The following is a 12,878-nucleotide window of genomic DNA, read 5'->3' as shown; positions in this document are numbered from 1 at the left end:
TCAAATGAATGAAATCTTTCATTATATTTTATTTGTATGGAACAATTTATCTGAGTAAACCGTACTCATACTTTTTGATGTTGCTAATTATATCGAAAACAATATAAATACACTACAAAACAATAATTAGTAAAATTTTTAATAGTATTATTTCATAATATTTTAAATTTATTTGTAAAATAAATATTACATTTTGCAACAATAAAAATATTTTTAAACATTTTAAATATTCTAAATAATTGACTATTGATTTAATAAATTATTGGTTAAATAACCAAAAATTGCTTCAAAAAATTAATTTTCATAATAATCTAATATAAATATAAATATAATTGAAATTATAGAATTAAATATAATAAATATAATAAATTTATAATAAATGATTGATATAAAAAATGTTACTTAATATTTTAATTCAAAATATTATATATTGTTAAATTTGCTAACTACATCATATAATAATGCGTATGCATAAAAGATAGAGTAATACTATAGTTATATGAAGATGGCAGTTTAAACGATGTTAACAATATAATTAGGATAACCATAACTTTCATAACGAAAATGTCATAATTAAATCGAAGAATTTTATTTTGTTTATTGATATAATTTATTGTTATCCAACAAATGGAAGTTACCTGATATTATTAATATATAATAAAGATATATAAATTTATTTGCTAAAATTTTTGACATTTCATTTGAATCGTCAAGTTGAGTTTAATAAAAATGCAACGATACGATATTCTTATTCAAGAGATAGAAGCCATAGATGATTATTTGGGTCCAACTTTTCGGTAAGTTTAATTAAATAGTTTTCTTTTATTGAAAACTTTGTTAAAAGACGCGCTTTTGGAATTTTATCCCTTCACGCAGATGCGATATTTATCATGCATATGCGCACTAGAAGGGTTGAAAAGGGGGTGAGCACCCCATAGAAGAATAAAGAAAAATTTAATTAGGGCTCTATTATGTCAAGATTGTCAACTAATCAAGTTGATAATCTATTGTCAACTATGGTTCCAAAACACGAATATCTTTTATATGAAATAGAATCTACAGATACTAATAGTATAGGCCTTGTTTTCAGGTATTATTATTATTATTAGATATTTATTGGAAAAAAAATTTCAGAAAAAAATGAAAATCAATCATTATTATTCTTATTATTATTATTTCCTTTTTAGAGCAATTTATGATGGCCATGAACATCAAAAATTTATGGAAAAGCTTGATGAGCGTATTAAAGCACATGATAAAGATATTGAAAGAATGTGCAATCATCATTATCAAGGTTTCATTGATTCAATTAGAGAACTATTACAAGTTCGTTCTCAAGCACAACAGCTTAATGTTAGTTTATGATTTAAAATTAATTTTTTATATAAAATAAAAATGTATGATAATAAAATATTTTTTTATAGGCTGAGATATTGGAACTTGATAAACGTATCACTGCCACTGCCACCAAAGTAATAGAAAAAGGAGAAGAGCTTGTTAAAGCACGTAAAGTAGAAAGTAATATGGCTGCAGCAGTAGATAGTCTCACTATGTGTCTTCCTGTTTTAGCTGCTTATGCAAAATTACAAAAACAATTAAAAGATAAACGATTTTATCCAGCTTTAAAGACATTGGAACAATTAGAACATCATGATTTACCAAAAGTAACAAATTACAGATTTTCTTCACAAATTACTCAACAAATTCCGCAGTGAGTAATGTCATAAGATAAAAAACTATTTATTTTTACAGCAGAATGTAACTAAAGAATAATTTACACAGACATATTAAGTGACATTAAGTGATTGACAGATTACAATAATTTTAGACTACGTGAAAATATAAAGGATGCTTCCATGTCTGATTTAAGAGACTTTTTAGAAAACATTAGAAAATATTCACCAAAAATTGGTGAAGTTGCTATGAGACATGTAAGTAAGAAAGAAAATAGAAATTAAAAAAAATAAGTGTTCTTGAATTAAATTTAATAATGAATTATATGATTACTGAGAGTTACAGATTATTGAGAAAATATTGTATGTTCAAATTTAATCCTGAAATTCAAAAATATAGTTAAAAGTAAAAGTTGAATTATCCAGTTTTGCTGTGTTCATGTTTAAGAAAATGTGAAAATTTTGAAAAAATTCTGATTTACATATATAATTATTAAAACTTACATATTTATTTAAATTTATTTTAAATTTATTTTTAATTAATGAAATTAATTTATATTCTTTAATTTATTATTAATTTATTTGTTTTTTTTAATGAAATAGAAATATTTAAAATCTCATAATATATAATAAAAGAAATATTTAAAAAGTTATTAATTCTTTGCATTAAATATCACAAAAAATGAATTTTGAATTTATTATAATGTATTCAAAATAATATAAAAACATTTGAAAATAGTAATTATATCAGTAAATTGCTATTACAAAAATAAAAGTACTTGCTTTGAAATTTCTATGAAATTTATATTTTTAAAAATTTGTTAGCTTTTTAATCTTTTTGTATCTAAAAAATTTATAATGAAAAAATCTGAAAAAATTTTCTAATATAAGTTTTATTTTATAACATACCATATTTTTTTCAGTTGAAATGCAGAACCAAAATTTTATAAAGTTATATATAAATCTAATATATAATCCATTATCAAATAAATTTAAGAGCACTTATGACTGTTTTGAAAATTTAATTTTTATACATACAATATGTTCTCTTTTGCTTTTAGACACAAGAACAGTTAACTGTTGAAGCAGAAATTATTGGTCGAAAAAAGAAAAGATCGCATATAACAAATTCAAATGAATCAGAGGAAGAATTAAGCGCTCAAGACTTAATGGATTTTAGTCCCGTTTATCGTTGTATGCATATTTACACAGTACTTCGTGAAGGAGAAACATTTAAAGCATATTATAGGCAACAAAGGAAACAGCAAGCTAGATTAGTTTTACAACCACCTATTAATATGGTAAATATTAGTTTTCACAAAAATATTTTCTGTATCTTAAATTTTTGTTATTTTGATACATATATATTTCCAGCATGAAAGTATAAATGGTTATCAAACATACTTACAAGGCATTGTAGGATTTTTCGTAGTAGAAGACCATATTTTAAATACCGGTAATGGTTTAGCTACACGCACTTATTTAGATGAATTATGGCAAATGGCATTATCGAAAATCGTAAATGCATTACGTACCCATTCCGTAAGTAATAATAATATTTTAATAATTTTTTTAAATTATAATAAAATATTATCAAATTATAATATACTATACTAAAAAGATATTTTTTTAGGCGTACTGCACAGATGCGACACTTATTCTAAAAATAAAAAATCTTATAATGCTATTCAATACAACATTAAGAGTAAGTAATTTATAATATCCTAATTTATTGTTAATTATAAAATTATAATATAATATATAATTCTTATTTATTTCTTCTTTTTTCTTTTTAAAAATAGAATTATGGATATTCAGTAGAACAACTTTGGGATTTATTACAAGAAATTCGAGTACATTATAATGAAGTTCTAATGCAACATTGGGTTCAAGTGTTTAGAGATATTTTGGATGAAGATAGTTTTTTACCAATTCATGTATATTTTTATAATACTATAGAAAATTTTGTTATATTGTTTACATTATATATATATGTATTTATTTTAGGTAACAACACAAGAAGAATATGATAATATTCTTGATTTATTCCCATACCATGATGAGGAGTTACAAAAAATAGAATTTCCTAAAAAATTTCCATTTTCGGATATGGTACCAAAAGTTTATCAACAAGTAAAAGAATTCATTTATGCTTGCTTGAAATTTTCCGAAGATTTAAATTTTACTCAAACAGAAATAGATGAAATGATTTGCAAATCAACAAATTTACTATTAACGAGAACATTTAGTGGATGCTTATCATCATTATTTCGAAAACCATCATTAGCACTTCTACAAGTAGTTCAAATTATAATAAATACCGGTTATCTTGAAAAATCAACTAAGTATTTGGAAGAATTTGTGTCTAATATTACAGGGTAATAAATAAATTATTTAAAAAGTATTTTTTTATAATATGAATAAATACATACTTTTACAGAACACCACATGAAGGACAATTGAGTTGTATGGATGTTGAATCAGCTATGTTTAGAGTTGCAAGAGATGATGCTGAAAAACAAATATGTGAAAAATTAAAAAATAAACTTGATGAATTTTTAGAATTGGAAAATTATGATTGGAATTTGGCAGAACCTCAAGGGCACGCATCTGGTTTTATTACTGATCTCATAGCATTTCTGCAAAGCACCTTTACATGTTTTACTAATTTACCGGTATTATATATATTATTAATTTATAGAATTTTATATTTTTTATTTTATAAATATTAAAGTAAATAATATATTTTAGGATGAAGTTGCACAAGTTGCATGTGAATCTGCCTGTTCTCATATAGCAAAATCTATATTAGGAATATTAGTTAGTGAAGACGTAAAACAAATATCTATGGGTGCTCTTCAACAAGTCAATTTAGATACAATACAATGTGAGCGTATGTATTTTTTTTTTATTCTTAAATAAACGTACAACATACGGTTACAAAATATTTTGTGGCAATATTGAATTGATTCGAATATTTTAAAAAAGTTTTTTAATTTTTAGAATTTGCTGCCTCGGAACCTGTTTCTGGTTTACCCGAAGGTACCTTACTCCAACATTTTGCACAGTTAAGACAATTACTGGACTTATTTATGAGTTGGGACTGGCCTACTTATTTTCATGACTATGGCCATGAATCAAGTAAATATCATTTAGTAACTCCAAATATGGCTGTACTTTTGTTAGAGAAGTACGTATCATATTTTTTTGTATTTATTTATCATATTGTTATGAAATAATGCACTATTGTCATTATCTATATCTTAAAATATAAAAATATTATACTTACAGATTAAAAGAATCCGATAAAAAAACAGTATTTTCTGTATTAAAGAAAAGTGAACGAGATAAGAAAAAGCTTTTAGAAACTGTATTGAAACAATTACGTCAATTAGCACAAACGACACAACAACAATGAACTTAAAGTCATTATGTATATACCTCAAAGAGATTGTAAATATATAATTTTTAATATATAAAGCATATTTAAAAACATATTATTAATAAAATAATTATGACAAAATTTCAATTGATCAATCACATATGTTTCCTTATTATCATGATACAATAATTATTAACATGCATATTGATTTTCGTACTGTCGTCTTATATTTATTGTGCTTGTGATATCAATTTTCTGATATTTATATTACCATCATTTTTTTTATAATTATTAACAATTTCATTTGAATTTCAGGCAATAGAATGTAATACATCAGTAAATTCCCATTACACTTATTATTTTAATTGTTTTCCTCCTAAATTTTCATTATTATTTTACATATAAATGAGTTACATATTGTACAATAACTGTACAGTGAATAAAGTATGATGTATAAAGTCCCAATTCCTAAGTCTTACATGTAATTATCTTCAAAATTAAATATTAAAGAAATCAATATAATTCGTTAAAGTTATCCGAATTTTCACATCGATTTAATGATGCTGAACATTCATGTTGAAATATAAAGTAAATACATATATAGATAGATAATTATATTACGAGTAATAAAATAGATTAAATATAAATCAACAATAATTCCTGTAAAATAATACCAAGAGCTTAGAGTTTGATTCATGAATCAATTCGATAAGTATTTAATAGAGGTAAAACAAATTAATAATATGCATATATAGACTAATTATGATGCATGTGGCACAATTTAATGGATGATATATAATGATTAGGACTAATCATCAATATTGTCAGGATCCACATCATCAGGTAGCATAGAATATTTATTGGAAGCTACAAAATTCTGAAACAAAAAATGATCATTTACAATTATTTACTAAAATTAACTAAAAAGATTTTCCCACTTACTGGAGCTTGCTCATCCTTTGCCTTTGGCATCCTACTAATATCGTCTTTTTCTCTTCGGTCTCTGTAAATATAATGCAATTTAATGCAATAACATAAATATATTTTTAAATAATATTTCTATTCGATTATTACCTATCTCCACCACGAGTATCATTTGATCGTGGAGGACCTCTTGAAGATGGTCGTCCACCACGGGAAGAAGGCTGACCTTTAGAATCTCCATATTGATCTAAATGATTAAAAAATCTTAAGTATGATTATATTAAGTAATATAATATAAATTATTTTGGATTTATTTATTTATAATTATATTAAATCATATTTACCAGAATGAATAGGATGATTTCGTGGTGCCGATCTTTCATTTCGTCGACTTCTATCGTCTTCCGATCGCCAAGTTTGTCGACCTCTTTCTCTTTCATCGCGACCCTCCTAATGAAAATAATATGTAATAAATGAAATAATGCGATATATTAAAATTTTTAAAATATAAAATTTTAATTATTGATATACTTACTCCATTACGTTTACCCCAAGTACCTTCTCTAGAACCACGTTTTTCTGAATCTCTACAAGAAAAATAATCGTTAAATATCTTAAAATTAAAATTTAATTAAAAATATAGACAATTTTTATATTTCTTATACCCGTCTTCTTTGGATTTTGATTCAGCATATGATTTTGCAAGACGTTCCTCTATTTCTCTTTCTCTGGCAGTAGTATCTACAGGTTTTGCAGCACCAAATATATTTGTTGATGAAGCAGGTGTAGCAGCAGTTTGAGCTGCAGATTGTTGTTCTTCTTTTACAATAATAGGATCAATAGGTTTTGTACGAGGCTGAAGTTGCAATTTCGGCCTAGTCCTTGGTTCAGCTATAATAATTGAAAGAAATTTTTTATGTATTTTATTGACTATAATCACATATAATACTTACGTTTATTTTCTGTAGGGGGTTTTCCTTGTCTACGTTGACCATCACGATCCCAATCAGAATCTCCATAATTGCGACGCGGACCAAAACTACTTCCTCTATCTCCACCATCTCGATCTCTACTATCCCTATCATAACGAGGCCAATCTCTATCTCTATCCTCATCTCTAAAGCCACCTCTATCTCTAAATGTTGGTCTTCCTCTGTCACTACTTTCACGCCATGCACCAGGTTTATTATCATAATCAGAAGCTAGATGATAAATAATACATTAATTTTAGTTTTTCTATCTAAATGAATTATAAATACATGCGAAAATTAACATAATATAAACATACTTTCACGATCATCTCTTCGATCTCTGTTATCATATCGACTTCGATATGAATCTCCTTCTGATGTCAAATTTTCGTCTCGTGGACCACTTCTCCAGTCTCCGGATGTACGTTCAGGATCATCATAAGTATCTCTACGGTTATCACGGCTCATTCGACCTCCACGACGATCATCATTAACACTATTTGAAACATCAATTCGTACTCTTCTTGTCTTCATAGGCTAAACAATACAATATTAATACAATATAATTTGTACAATAATCGATAAGTGATTATTTTGATGTAAAATATTTTAGATTACAAGTAAGTTTTTAAACTTACTGTATTAGATAAACAAAGAGCATCGATTAAACTTTGACGATCTTCAAATTCAACATATCCATATCCTTTCAGTTTATTGGAATCTTTTGGTAAACGTATATTAGAAATCTAAAAAAAGTGATAATTCAAATTAGCATAAACTAGCATAAAGTGAATAGTTTATTAATATTTAATAAAAAAAATTGTTAAGATACTAACCTTCATATTTGCAAAAAATTCTGTTAAATATGTTTCATCCACTTCATATGGTAGATTTGAAAGATATGCTACATAAGGTGGGTTAGTAGGAATATCCTCATCTGCAACACGAGGACCTCTTGCAGCTCTTGGAGCAGTGGGTAAAACTACTGGCTCTTTGCTACTTCTTGATGAAAACCCTTCTGTAAATAATAATAATTGCTATTTTAGATATTTATTTTAAATTATATTCAACAAAAATTTGAAATTAAATAGTATATAAATATATATATATATATATATATATAAAATAAATAAATTAATATATACGTATATGCATGTGTATACATATAAATATATACATATGTTATATATGTATGATAAAATATTATATATGTTTATATATGTTATATATGTTTATAAAATTTTAAAAATAAATATGTAAAAAATCAGGAGAATATGTAAATTTTTTATACCATGTTCTTCTTCCATTTCATCAATCCAACTACTGAATGGTTTTACTGGCACAGTGGGTGTTCCACCCCCATCAGCCAAAAATGACATTAAATCAACAGTTTTACACTTCTTCTTTTTTCCTTTTTTACCTGATAGAAATAAACATAGATAAAAGCTAACATTTTTTAAAAAAATTTTCAATATATAAGAATGCAATATTGAAAGCATGCTGCGTTTTGTAAAAAGTTTGGTTATGTCGTGAAAAAAATAATAGAAGTAGAATAATATTATAATTTTTCATATCGAAAATATTCTCAAATAATCGAAGTATTAATAGTTCAATTTTATTTAATAAAAATGTTTACCTGAAGACATGGTTACGACTCGAATTTAAAGTAATGCAAATCAAATCCGCGTTCCAATAGACCACACGACCAACCTCAGGATCCATAAGGCATGAAACATGTTTTAGAAAGATGCAAGTCAACCAACATTGAATACTACAAACTCAGACAGAAAGTTTATGCATTTATGTAAATATTCTATATAAATGAAATATACAAATAATTTAAAATTGTTATAGTAACGATTAAAAATATTTATTCGTTTTTATTATCATATTCTTTTATCAAAAATATTAATCAAATTTTTTGAATTTTTTAACATTATTAATTATAAAATTTATACAGAAATATGAATATAAAATAATATTGTATTATTTAAAATTTATATATTAATGTAAAAAAAATATTCATAATCATAGAAATAAAAATGATTAAAAATATAATTATTATTAAAAGTATAATATAATTAATATATAATTAAGATGGTATTTTTTGCAATTTTTAATTAAAAGAAACCAATAGAGATCATTCATAGAAAATTTCGGAACACATGGTTAACTTAAGAGTGAGTAGCGTTGTTACAGGAAGCAACTGCAAAGAGGCTCTAAGTCACGTGATCGTAACATAGTGTGCTGAAGACATGGCGGACAAAGAGGAGACAGAAAGGACCATCGCCGAAGACATCGTTGTCACCAAGTATAAAATGGCCGGTGACATCGTAAATCGTAAGAAAACGACTTAATGTTCACTAATGAAGCCTGTCAAACAAAAGTGAAATTGCCTGATTCATGCACAGGCTCCTTAATGTCATATTTTCTGTCTAGCCATATGGAATGTGGCGCGCTAATGCCGGGCTTTCTTACCATGTGGGATAGATAGCATTGACTATTATATTTTAATATTTTATGGATACATTGAATATTTTATACTTTCTTAATGATTGATCTATAAGAATTATTATATTTTTATTATAAAATATCAAATAATACTTATTTTATATCATTATTGCAACGTAACAATTTTACTAGGAACCATAATTCGCTTGTATTTCTATATCAATGTTTCCAATTCCATAAAAAGAATAGACTTTGCATATTCAATGAAAACTTTTATATTGAATATTTTTATATGAGTATTTTTACGTTTTACTTTTTATTATTGTTTGAATAATATATTTAATTATATTTTTATGTGTTGATTAAAATCTATATTTAAAATGTCTATAAAATTAACTGAAATGGATTTGTTTCAAATTTTACATACAAATAAATTATCGATTCTTAATGTTAATTTTTTTATTTTTCTTGAAAAATAAAAATGGAAAAAAATTAAAAATGAATATTTTACAAAACAAATTGGTAACTATAATTTTTTGTCGAAACAAAATACGGATATGTTTACGGTAAAAATTAGTATTTTTTTAATTCGTAAAAAATAAAAATTATATATAAACAAAATAAAATATATTAAAGATTTCTTGAATTTCTTGAGTGTTTTATTATGAAGAGAATTTTGATATCTCCTTTTAACATTTTGCAAAGTATTAAATTTGTTTTTAACATTTAATATTATATATATATATATATATATATATATATATATTAAATATCTTATTTTCATTATAATAATATTTAAAATATTCCATTATATATAATGCTTAAAATATTAATTATAAGTTATAAGTTATGAAAATTTAATAATTTTAATAGTTTTAATAATAAATTTTTATCATTTTATAATTTTAGGGGTATTAAAACAAGTTTTAGATAAATGTGTTGCTGGAGCATCTGTAAGAGAAATTTGTGAGTTTGGAGATAAATTAATATTGGATGAAACTAATAAAGTTTTTAAGAAAGAAAAAGAACTTAAGAAAGGAATTGCTTTTCCTACATGCATATCTGTTAATAATTGCATATGTCACTTTTCACCAATTGCAAGCGAACCAGATCTTATTCTTAAAGATGAAGATATGGTAAAAGTGTAAGTTTATGATATATAAATATAATATAATATATTTATTTAAAAATTTTAATTTTTAAATAATAATTTGTATTTTTAGAGATCTTGGAGCACATGTTGATGGCTTTATAGCAGTTGTAGCACATACTATTGTTATAGGTTCTTCACCAACAAAAAAAGTTACTGGTAGAAAAGCAGATGTAGTGTTAGCTGCACATTTTGCATCACAAGCTGCACTTAGGCTTTTACAGCCAGGTACAGAGGTACGTTATGTATATATTTTGTACTTATAAATTGTTTAATTTTCAAGAAAAAACCTTTATGTAATTTTGTCTTCTGTTTATAGACTTATACAATAACAGAAACAGTAGAAAAAATTTGTGATGTATACAAATGTAAACCAATTGAAGGAATGTTAAGCCATCAATTAAAACAATTTAAAATAGATGGAGAAAAAACTATCATTCAAAATCCAAATGATGCACAAAAAAAAGAACATGAAAAATATACTCTTGAAGCATATGAGGTATAATTATGTATAATAATAATAATATAACAATAATAATAATAATAATATGTAATCAAATAAAACAAAGAAAATATCTATGTGGATTTTTTCAGGTATATGCCATGGATGTGTTGGTTAGTACTGGTGAAGGAGTAGGTCGAGAACAAGACACTCGAGTTACTATATTTAAAAAAACAGAGGAAACATATCAGCTGAAATTAAAAGCATCACGCATGTTTTACTCTGAAGTCACTCATAAACATGGTCTTATGCCATTTAATCTACGTACTTTTGAAGATGAGAAGAAAGCAAAAATGGCAGTTGTGGAATGCGTAAATCATAGGTTGATTGAACCATTCCAAGTAAGTTTTTATTAATTATATATAATTTTCATTCTTTATCATAAGATTTTATTATAATTTATTATTATATTATAATTCATATTCTAGGTACTATATGAAAAACCAAATGAATTTGCTGCACAATTTAAATTTACAGTACTATTAATGCACAATCGACAACATAAAATTACCGGAATTCCTTTAGATCTTGATATTTATCAATCAGAATATGTTGTCAAAGATCCCGAATTGAAGGTATAAATATTATCTTTTTTTTAATTCTTTCTTTTTTTATGAATTTTTTTATTTTTTTATTAACTAACTATTTTGATCGTAGACACTTTTGTATACCTCAGTACATCCGAGAACTACAAAAAGGATGAGAAAGAAGGCCGAGAAAGCTGCAGGTGAAGTGACAATGGAAGTTGATGCTAAGGCCTAACACAACCATTCTAACGTTCTTTATAACGTATTAACATCGTGCACTTTACGTTATTCTTGGTTGAGCAGCTTCAGAGCAGAAATTAGACACTTTTCAGCGTCACTGTACCTTAAACATTTTTCCTTTGATTGGAAAGCCATTGATAAATTGTGATTCTTTATATCATTATATATTTACTATACTCATATTATTGTTTGTTTAATTACATAACTATATTTACATTTCTTAATTCAGGAATGTCCGTATCTATATTAGTTTAAAAAAAAGTGTCGAGTTCTGCCCTGAATGAATCGGACTTTACGACACTTATTATGCCACAACTTATTGACACTTATGTTTTTATACTGGAGTATCTTTTTTCATGGACCATGGTATTATTATACACTAAACAATAATTATTCATAAGTCATTTTGCAGCTAATGTATTACATTTCAAACACATGAAATCTATTTTGCAAATAATGGTCGAAATATAATGACTTGTGCAACTTAATTCGACCGAGTCAGAAAGTGAATCGCACGTGCATTCATACTGTGTGTTTCTTTCGTAAAAGAAACCAATAAAATATGATTTTGATTTTGTAAATGTTTTTACAAAATTATTTCATGCTAAATGTCTACTTAATTATGCACGAAACTATTTTAACAGAATCATAATTAATACGTTCTACAGTTTCTGAATGCACTGCCGAACGTGATAATTCACTTTGACCCTGATGCTAGTTTTGCACTATGTGATTTTGCACTATGTGTGCATCTTGTGTCTGGTGAATGAATACCAATATCATAAAAAAAATCTGATTTCTAATTGTACAATTGGAATTAGAATGTCCATATTGGAATTCCGTATAAACAATGAAATGCCAATGAACTTCGAAGTGTTTCGTTGCAAAAACTTCCCAACCGTCAAAAAATTTTTTATTCTTATCCATTTTGACTCTGTGCAATTTTACTGAAGTAAAGTAATATTAAGAGTAAATATTACTTAAATGATCATAGAAGCATTTTATGTTATTCACATTCAAGTGAATAAAAAGAGGATTATTTAAGAGCAAAAGATTTT

General features: G+C 25.4%; 3 protein-coding genes across 4 annotated transcripts; 2 read left to right on the top strand and 1 right to left on the bottom strand.

Annotated features, from left to right (window-relative positions):
- The first annotated feature begins 7 nt into the window (after positions 1-7).
- LOC108003375 (exocyst complex component 6B) lies at positions 8-5,196 on the top strand. 2 transcript variants are annotated; one of them, XM_028669502.2, is made up of 14 exons: positions 8-797; positions 877-1,090; positions 1,188-1,353; positions 1,425-1,711; positions 1,829-1,931; positions 2,735-2,974; positions 3,048-3,215; positions 3,307-3,378; positions 3,476-3,610; positions 3,681-4,051; positions 4,114-4,348; positions 4,425-4,566; positions 4,677-4,863; positions 4,965-5,196. In XM_028669502.2, exons 2-14 carry the CDS (start codon positions 972-974, stop codon positions 5,089-5,091), a joined length of 2,352 nt encoding a protein of 783 aa, XP_028525303.1. In that variant the 5' UTR covers positions 8-797; positions 877-971; the 3' UTR covers positions 5,092-5,196. The 2 variants fall into 2 exon arrangements, with proteins under 2 accessions (XP_028525303.1, XP_016921067.1); XM_017065578.3 differs by lacking the exon at positions 877-1,090.
- Positions 5,197-5,387: 191 nt separating this feature from the next.
- LOC108003378 (eukaryotic translation initiation factor 4B) lies at positions 5,388-9,155 on the bottom strand. The gene is made up of 12 exons (XM_017065587.3): positions 8,587-9,155; positions 8,242-8,370; positions 7,787-7,968; positions 7,589-7,696; positions 7,268-7,487; positions 6,933-7,181; positions 6,645-6,870; positions 6,515-6,566; positions 6,324-6,429; positions 6,130-6,226; positions 5,998-6,058; positions 5,388-5,932 (listed from the first exon to the last, which is right to left on the bottom strand). Exons 1-12 carry the CDS (start codon positions 8,594-8,596, stop codon positions 5,864-5,866), a joined length of 1,509 nt encoding a protein of 502 aa, XP_016921076.1. The 5' UTR covers positions 8,597-9,155; the 3' UTR covers positions 5,388-5,863.
- LOC108003380 (proliferation-associated protein 2G4) lies at positions 9,123-12,693 on the top strand. The gene is made up of 7 exons (XM_062073754.1): positions 9,123-9,290; positions 10,311-10,545; positions 10,625-10,787; positions 10,871-11,050; positions 11,146-11,394; positions 11,482-11,628; positions 11,711-12,693. The coding sequence occupies exons 1-7, from the start codon at positions 9,206-9,208 to the stop codon at positions 11,813-11,815; spliced, it is 1,164 nt and encodes a 387-aa protein (XP_061929738.1). The 5' UTR covers positions 9,123-9,205; the 3' UTR covers positions 11,816-12,693.
- The last annotated feature ends 185 nt before the right edge of the window (positions 12,694-12,878 follow it).

This window comes from Apis cerana, linkage group LG4, assembly GCF_029169275.1.
Source record: "Apis cerana isolate GH-2021 linkage group LG4, AcerK_1.0, whole genome shotgun sequence".
In the NCBI taxonomy this organism is placed as follows: domain Eukaryota; kingdom Metazoa; phylum Arthropoda; class Insecta; order Hymenoptera; family Apidae; genus Apis; species Apis cerana.
The sequence above is the reverse complement of the archived record's forward strand: the minus strand, read 5'-3'. Positions and strand labels throughout refer to the sequence as shown.

Excerpts from the sequence above, each read along its gene's own strand:
- LOC108003375 (XM_028669502.2), top strand. The coding sequence starts at position 972 with ATGTCAAGATTGTCAACTAATCAAGTTGATAATCTATTGTCAACTATG. Across the intron at positions 1,091-1,187 it reads AGTATAGGCCTTGTTTTCAG|AGCAATTTATGATGGCCATG; the intron begins GTATTATTATTA and ends TTTCCTTTTTAG. Across the intron at positions 3,216-3,306 it reads ATGCATTACGTACCCATTCC|GCGTACTGCACAGATGCGAC; the intron begins GTAAGTAATAAT and ends ATATTTTTTTAG.
- LOC108003378 (XM_017065587.3), bottom strand. Across the intron at positions 7,488-7,588 it reads CTCTTTGTTTATCTAATACA|CCTATGAAGACAAGAAGAGT; the intron begins GTAAGTTTAAAA and ends TGTATTGTTTAG. Across the intron at positions 7,182-7,267 it reads TCGAAGAGATGATCGTGAAA|CTTCTGATTATGATAATAAA; the intron begins GTATGTTTATAT and ends TTTATCATCTAG.
- LOC108003380 (XM_062073754.1), top strand. The coding sequence starts at position 9,206 with ATGGCGGACAAAGAGGAGACAGAAAGGACCATCGCCGAAGACATCGTT. Across the intron at positions 9,291-10,310 it reads GGCCGGTGACATCGTAAATC|GGGTATTAAAACAAGTTTTA; the intron begins GTAAGAAAACGA and ends TTATAATTTTAG. Across the intron at positions 10,788-10,870 it reads TTTTACAGCCAGGTACAGAG|ACTTATACAATAACAGAAAC; the intron begins GTACGTTATGTA and ends TTCTGTTTATAG.